Source organism: Raphanus sativus, unplaced genomic scaffold (assembly GCF_000801105.2).
Source record: "Raphanus sativus cultivar WK10039 unplaced genomic scaffold, ASM80110v3 Scaffold2994, whole genome shotgun sequence".
Classification (NCBI taxonomy): Eukaryota; Viridiplantae; Streptophyta; class Magnoliopsida; order Brassicales; family Brassicaceae; genus Raphanus; species Raphanus sativus.
This window is the reverse complement of record NW_026618301.1, coordinates 5,735-12,823: the sequence shown is the minus strand read 5'-3', so window position 1 is coordinate 12,823 and position 7,089 is coordinate 5,735. Positions and strand designations below refer to the sequence as shown.

The following is a 7,089-nucleotide window of genomic DNA, read 5'->3' as shown; positions in this document are numbered from 1 at the left end:
TCCAATCTGCCTTTGTACCGGAAAGAGCTATCTCTGACAACGTTCTTATTACCCACGAAGTTCTACATTACCTGAAACGTCGGAGGCGGAGGTTCACTGCTCGATGGCTGTAAAAACGGACATCTCCAAAGCGTACGATCGCTTAGAGTGGCCTTTCATCAGTCAAGTACTTCATCCTTCGGCTTTTGATGAAAAGTTCGTCGACTGGATCCTTCAATGTGTCTCCACAGTATCGTACTCATTCCTGCTTGAAAATGAGGTCGTTGGAGAGGTCACACCACAACGCGGAGTCCGTCAAGGAGATCCTCTGTCACCCTATATCTTCATCTTGTGTGCGGAGGTGCTGTCGGGCCTCTGCACAAAAGCACAAGCAGATGGATTACATTTACGGGAGTCAGAGTATCAAACAACAGTCCAAGGATAATCATCTGCTTTTTGCAGATATACTATGTTCTTTACTGGAACTGATCAACAATGCTGCACGACACTCCTAAAAATTCTACATGAGTATGATGGCTTCTGGACAGAAAATAAATGCCGATAAATCCTCTATCTCATTCTCTTCTAAGACTCCCCAAGCAGACAGAGACCGAGTAAAAGCACATCTAGGTATCAATAGGGAGGGAGGTGTAGGAAAATATTTGGGCTTACCTGAGTTGTTTGGCAAAAAGAAGAGAGATCTGTTCGCCTCCATAGTAGATCGCATGAAGCAAACGGCGCAAGGCTGGTCCTCAAGGTTTCTCACTACCGCTGGGAAGCTGACAATGTTGCAATCGGTGTTGTCGGCAATTCCCTCCTTTGCGATGTCCTGCTTTATGCTCCCAGTAGGTCTCTGTAACCAAATACAATCAGTTCTTGTTAGGTTCATGTGGGACAACAACAAGGGAGATCGCAAGATCTGCTGGGTTGTGTGGGAAATCATTAAGCCCAAGAGTCAAGGGGGCCTAGGACTTAGGGATGTTCAGTTATTCAATCAAGCACTTCTGGGGAAAATTGCTTGGCGACTCCTAACCAAGCCTAATTGTCTACTGGCCCGTATACTTCATGGAAAATATTGCTCTAGCAAGTCGTTCCTTACGGTCACACCTAGCTCTACTTCCTCTCATGGGTGGAAAGGAATCTTATGGGCAGAGATCTGTTGATTAAGCATCTGGGACGAGCTATTGGGAATGGCGATTCTACTAGGGTGTTCAAGGACTCGTGGATCAATCCTAAAGTGAACTTGCGACCCTTTGCCCCACAACACTACTAGAGCAAGATCTCCTAGTGGCTGACCTACTATCTCGCGAAACTAAGGAATGGAATATAGCAAGAGTTAATAGCTTACTTCCTGAGTTGTCGCATCTCATCCTCCAAATCAGGCCAAGTTCGGTGGGCGCTGAGGATGCATACGTTTGGCCACTCCAAGAATCGGGAGAGTATTCGACAAAGTCAGGCTACTACTCTATGCTGCTACAACCTGAGAACCACCACGAGACCTCTCCGTCGCTCCTCCTATAGAGTGGAACAAGTTGGTTTGGTCACCCCCTCTATCTCCAAGTTGAAGCTTTTTCTTTGGAAGATTCTTCATGGAGCGTTACCAACCGGAGAAAACCTACAAAAGCGGGAGATGTTAAGTAATACAGTCTGCCCCCAATGTGGACAAAGAGAAACCACACTACACCTGTTCTTCCAGTGTGCTTTTGCGCAGGAGGTGTGGCTCCAAACACCATGGGAATCGACTTTTGACTCTTCCCAAGTATCTTCAGTGGTAGATGAACATGCGATATCCATGAAGCGCAGACTCCTCCCCCCTACAGGAGTTACAATCAACATCTTTCCGTGGATCCTATGGTTTATTTGGTTATCTAGAAATCAACTTACCTTTGAGAACAGGAAGTCTTCGGCCGCCGACACGACATGCAAGGCCATCCAAGCGGCGCAGGAATGGGAGAAGGCACAACCTATTGTCACTCCTAGGCCGATTCATCTCCCACCTACCCCTTCACTCCAGGACCTTCCGGAACACACGATCATCTGCAACACAGATGGAGCCTGGCGTTCGGACTCTCTAGCGGCGGGGATAGGCTGGATCCTCAAAGACGCTACAGGCGAGATCGATCGAGGAGGGAGGAGCTTTCTTTTCGTTTCTTCAGCACAAATGGCGGAGGCACTAGCGATCAGAGATGCTCTGATACACGCTTCTACGCTAGGCTACACCTCTATCTGGCTTCGATCAGATGCTCAAGCGCTCATCACGGCGATTCGGGCGAACCGGAGACCGACAGAACTCTACGGCGTCTTGTCGGACATCGCTTCGCTCTCCTCCTCTTTCTCTCTTTGCGTTTTTTCTTTTTGTCCTAGATCATCTAATGGCTTGCGGACTCAATAGCCAAAGCCCATCTTGCTTCTGTAAACTCTACATCAGCCCATTAGGACCGATTCTTTAATGGTTATGATTAATGTTGCTCAAAAAAAAAAATGATAATAATAAAAAAAACAGAACAGACCAATGTTTCAAACAACAACAGTAGCTAGTTAACTAATTGAGTCTATGATATTCAAGCGCTCAATGCGTAGTCCAACATTTATTCTCTTGTTGGGTTCCGCTCATGTCCAATAATCAGATTATCTGTCAAAAACTTGTGTCAAAGCGAAAATCCTATCCAACACATCACAGTTAAAACTTAAAAGTATATGATCTGATTGGCATTTCGATCTGATCACTCCGCGTCAGATAACTAGAGAGCATGGCATATAATAGTGAGAGTTGAACATACTTTTGGAAGCGGCCTAGACCACGGCTTCCCAAAACAAGAAGATCTGGTCGGACCCGGCTAACTTCTTGGCATATAACGTCCTTTGGATCACCTTTCTTGATCCATGCTCGCAACTAACCTACACACAAGAAGAAGCATTTAGTTTATTAAAGCATCACAGAAGTGCACAAGTTATTATGAAATTGAGGATTATGTAAGAGAGAGAGTTATTTACCCCAATCTCATGACATTTTGTAACGAAAAACTCGAGAAGGTGAAGACCTTTAGACTTGTTAGACTCTCTCATGTCTCTGAAATCATCAGGAGACGCATATATGCTGTCTACCTCATCAAAACCGTCTTCGTCCACAACATGTACATGTAGCAAGAGAATCTTGAAATCGCTAGTGTTGGATCGGACCATTTTCTCCAGAGTCCATTCGAAAGCTCTTTTGCTGCTTATCGAAGGGTGAGGCTTCCCTTTGATCGTCGATTCGTTCACAGCCACCATCACTCGTGTCGGCTCCCTCTCCATCTTTCACCACTTTCTTCTTCTTCTTCTTCTTTCTCGAATTCTCTGATATACTTGAACAAGTCCTGTTTTAAGACAATGATCTGGTCAGAAGATGGACAACTAGGCTTGCGTCGTGCGCCGTGTGTATAGAAGCGTATTTTGCCCAATAATCTTATACACTTGCTATAGTGCGCTGCTTTTTCTGTTACGTGGGAGACCGACTACAACTTTTGTGTATTTATCTTTTCAAGCTACCCTTTTCATTCACAACAAGCCCAACAATTATGACCCAAACGAATGGCCCATGTTTAGATCTCTAATAATATTATTACTATCAACTTTTTAAAAATAAAAATAAAAACTCAAGTGTTTCAAGTAACATAGTGATTGTATATATTATTTACTATCAGTGTGATCTTGGAGTTTTATTTATTTATTTGCTACACTAAAGAATTTCACAAGACATAAGTACTCACTACTCTTTTGGAAGTTAATAAAGATTTTTTTTTCTAAAAAAAAATTACTGATGAATACCAGTGAAAGAGACTCTACCGAAACCAAGATGTCCAATCTGATACAATTCCAACCAAACTCTCTCAGCTTCAGCTCTAGCACTGATCCTCGCCTCATCCTCTCCCCAACGACGCTGTTTTCTCCTCCTCCTCCTCCTTCGTTAGACTTCCATCTCTCTCCACCACAAACCGGTGGTCATCCAACTCTCCATATCCTCCCCGCAACATCCACTACTCACGCCTTTCACCGGTTCCGACCTCTGGTTGTGATGAAAACGATCCTCACGCTCCATCTTTTTCTTCCTTTTCTTTCTCCTGCCTATACATTTCCGGCCAATCATCCACGGAACCTTGACGAAAGCAAGTGTGAGGAGGTTCACGACGGCGCAGGGACAACAGCAAAGCGCCACACAGTCTGCTATCACCGCCGCAGCCCACGACGACGGGCGCCTTTCCCCGGAGCATTTGTTTCCTGGCGCTGCTTCTTCATCCGCTCCATGACTCCGGCCTTTACGTGAAACCGATCGATGTGGTTTTTGGTTTTCCTCTTCCATTGATTAAATGTTATATTCCTGCAAGCAAAACAAAAACGCTTAAAATAGCTAGCTGGTATAAACTATATATTACCAAACGTTACATACGTTGATACACATATACGGATTTTGTTCCATATATGAGTGTGCAGATGTAAATAGGTTGATACTTAAAAGAGAAAATAGTAAAAAAGTTGTAGTAAAAAAAAAACTTGTAGTCAAAGATACTCCCCTGCACTTTACCTTATTATTGACTAGACTGTTTCAGGTGGATTGTTAACTATTGCCTTTACTTTGCGATTCCCAAAATATAATATTTGTTTTGGCTAATAAAATTTATTGGTCGGTAACATTTCTATCTTACGAGTAATCATGAGTGTTTTTTTCCTTTTTTTTCGAAAAGAAGAGTGTTGACAGAAAAAAAGAAAAAGAAGAGTAATCGTGAGTGTCAGAGTGTTCAGATACTAGATACGTGATACATCTACTTTTTTTTTTGTCACAGACGTGATACATCTACATATCACATATGCATTATATATTACACCAAACCAATCTTAATGAAGCAAGTATTGAGTCCTTAAAAAGTCCATTCGCTTGAAATAAATAATTTAAAAAGATGGTCTAAACAGTTTGACCAAAAAAATGGCCATTTAATTTATTTGTATATACATATATATTTGTATTTTGTTAGTCAGTTTTCGAATATAGATTTATTTTTACTGGTTATTCAATTTTGGTTTGGTTATTTAAACCATCTCAAGTTTTACTAATAAAGTAGTTTTTTACGTGGCTTAAAAAAAAAAAAAGTTTTTTTACGTTAAAGAAAATTGAATTGATATAGTGGAGATCCAATCTCACATGGATTGCCGGGTCTATGCAGGTCCAGTTATGCGGTCCGTTACAAAACTACAAATATAACACAGTATAATATTATTACTTGACATGCAATTGTTGTTTTTAATAGAATTGTATTATATTTGTTTGTTTTAGCTAGTTATCGCGATTAGCGTTTAAAAATATATATTCCTTCTTACTATTATTAGGTGTAAAATTATTTTAATTGTATATTTATAAATGAAAATTCATATAAAAAGGAAAATTTCAAATGTACTTTTATAAACTGCTAACTATATCCAAGTTCTGACTAAAAGAAAAGAAACTACTTCCTTGTTCGTCTTGTGACAACATTTATAGCAACTTTTCCATTTTAAAATATCTTGATAAACGACTTCAACCAAATAACAATACTCCTTCCATTTCACAAAATTGTATATTATAAAAAAAAATTGTTTCAAAAAGAATTATTTTTTACATTTTCAATGCATATTTTATTAACTAATTGCAAACTTCAACAAAACTAATTGCACTGATTGAATTTTCGTTGGCTTAAATTATGGAAGAATATTCACAAAAAAATATACAAACTTAATGTATTTTATTAAAATATGTGAAAAGTCTAGAATGTGTAATATTATAGCATATGTTTAAGAAAAAAAAGGAGTTAACGAAACAACATTCACTATCTTTTTTTAAAAGTGGAGAAGCAATAAGGTCAGTAGTGTGAACAAGAATAGAGAGTGATCAAATGATTACACACCTTTGGTTCTTTTCGAGTAGTTAGCCTACTCAAGAGCCACTGATCCTTAATAAACCCTTCCCTGAATGAAGACATCAATAATAACAAAAACTAAGTTTTGTTGTTTTGTTCATGGTCTGGGAGAGAAAGAGAAGAAGGGGAAGAAGAAAAAGAAAGATGTGATCTGATCTATAAATACACATATATCTTCGATTAGAACTTCTCTTTTTTCTATGTTTATTTCTTAAAAAAATCTCTCTCTCACCTGATCTCTTTTGTTTTATTCATCTGTGTAAGGATCTGGATATTATAATTTAAATTCATTTAGCCGATAATATATGTATATATAATATTTTCTAAAATCATTAAATGTTTACATAATCATAATCCAACAAATAATAAAATATAATGTATATTATCATTGGTAAAGTAAAATTAATTATTAATGAATTTTACATCGAAAATTGAAAACGTCATAGTCTAAAACAAAGAAATTTATCTGAAACGATTTATATTAAAGAACGGAAGGAGTATTAAATATAAGAGATTCAAAGATGCTATATTTATACATATATATTTGAACTAGTGTCAGCAATACTCAATTGGTTTCAAGTCTCAGCAGTCACATTTTTCTAGGAAAAGGTTTTAGTCTCAGTCAAATTTGCTTATGGAAAAGGGGCAACCCGATAATATTCAGTCTAGCAAAGGGTTTTAGCAAAGAGTTAGGTCCATTGTAGAAAGTAAGCTTGTGTTGTTTTATTTTAGCTTTGAGGCGACGAGAATCTAGAGATAACATCACGAGCGAGACTGAATTTAGGGTGTAGTTGGTGATGTAACCGGTTAGGTTGTGAGTTTAGTTCACAAGTTGACAAAAAAAGGTTGTGGGTTAGTTGATACGGATTTAGAGGAACTTTGTGTTGTCCCAAAGACAGAAAGAATCAAATTATGGGAACTCGGCCCCTCACGTGCATTCCTATGCAACCCGTGTCTTTTATTTGTTTATATTTCTTGATTAAAGCGAACTACATTCTAAATTGAGAACAGCTAATACAGTTTACAGGATCTATTCATGATGGATTGATAGATCACAATTTCGTATAGAATCTGGGTCTCCCACTTAAAAACATGGTACAAAATCTTCTAGTCAAATACCTTAATCTGATGCATTGTTTTCGATCCCTATTTTAATTATAAGTATCTCGGGGAAAAAAAATGA

The 7,089-nt window shown here is 38.8% G+C and overlaps 3 protein-coding genes across 3 annotated transcripts; 1 reads left to right on the top strand and 2 right to left on the bottom strand.

The window, feature by feature from the left end:
* The first annotated feature begins 1,384 nt into the window (after window positions 1-1,384).
* LOC130506206 (uncharacterized) lies at window positions 1,385-2,371 on the top strand. The gene has a single exon (XM_057000840.1). The coding sequence runs from the start codon at window positions 1,385-1,387 to the stop codon at window positions 2,369-2,371; it is 987 nt and encodes a 328-aa protein (XP_056856820.1).
* Window positions 2,372-2,757: 386 nt separating this feature from the next.
* On the bottom strand, window positions 2,758-3,330 carry LOC130506205 (universal stress protein A-like protein). Its single transcript, XM_057000839.1, has 2 exons — window positions 2,974-3,330; window positions 2,758-2,877 (listed from the first exon to the last, which is right to left on the bottom strand). The coding sequence occupies exons 1-2, from the start codon at window positions 3,271-3,273 to the stop codon at window positions 2,773-2,775; spliced, it is 405 nt and encodes a 134-aa protein (XP_056856819.1). The 5' UTR covers window positions 3,274-3,330; the 3' UTR covers window positions 2,758-2,772.
* Window positions 3,331-3,667: 337 nt separating this feature from the next.
* On the bottom strand, window positions 3,668-5,948 carry LOC108857430 (uncharacterized). The gene is given in 4 exon segments (XM_057000838.1): window positions 3,668-3,890; window positions 3,892-3,982; window positions 3,985-4,336; window positions 5,895-5,948. Coding segments are annotated over 3 exon segments (543 nt in total). The 5' UTR covers window positions 4,319-4,336; window positions 5,895-5,948; the 3' UTR covers window positions 3,668-3,772.
* Window positions 5,949-7,089: the final 1,141 nt, after the last annotated feature.

Coding starts and splice junctions, on each gene's coding strand:
- LOC130506206 (XM_057000840.1), top strand. CDS start 1,385: ATGCATACGTTTGGCCACTCCAAGAATCGGGAGAGTATTCGACAAAGT.
- LOC130506205 (XM_057000839.1), bottom strand. CDS start 3,273: ATGGAGAGGGAGCCGACACGAGTGATGGTGGCTGTGAACGAATCGACG. Junction 2,878..2,973: donor CAAAATGTCATGAGATTGGG/GTAAATAACTCT, acceptor TCTTGTGTGTAG/GTTAGTTGCGAGCATGGATC.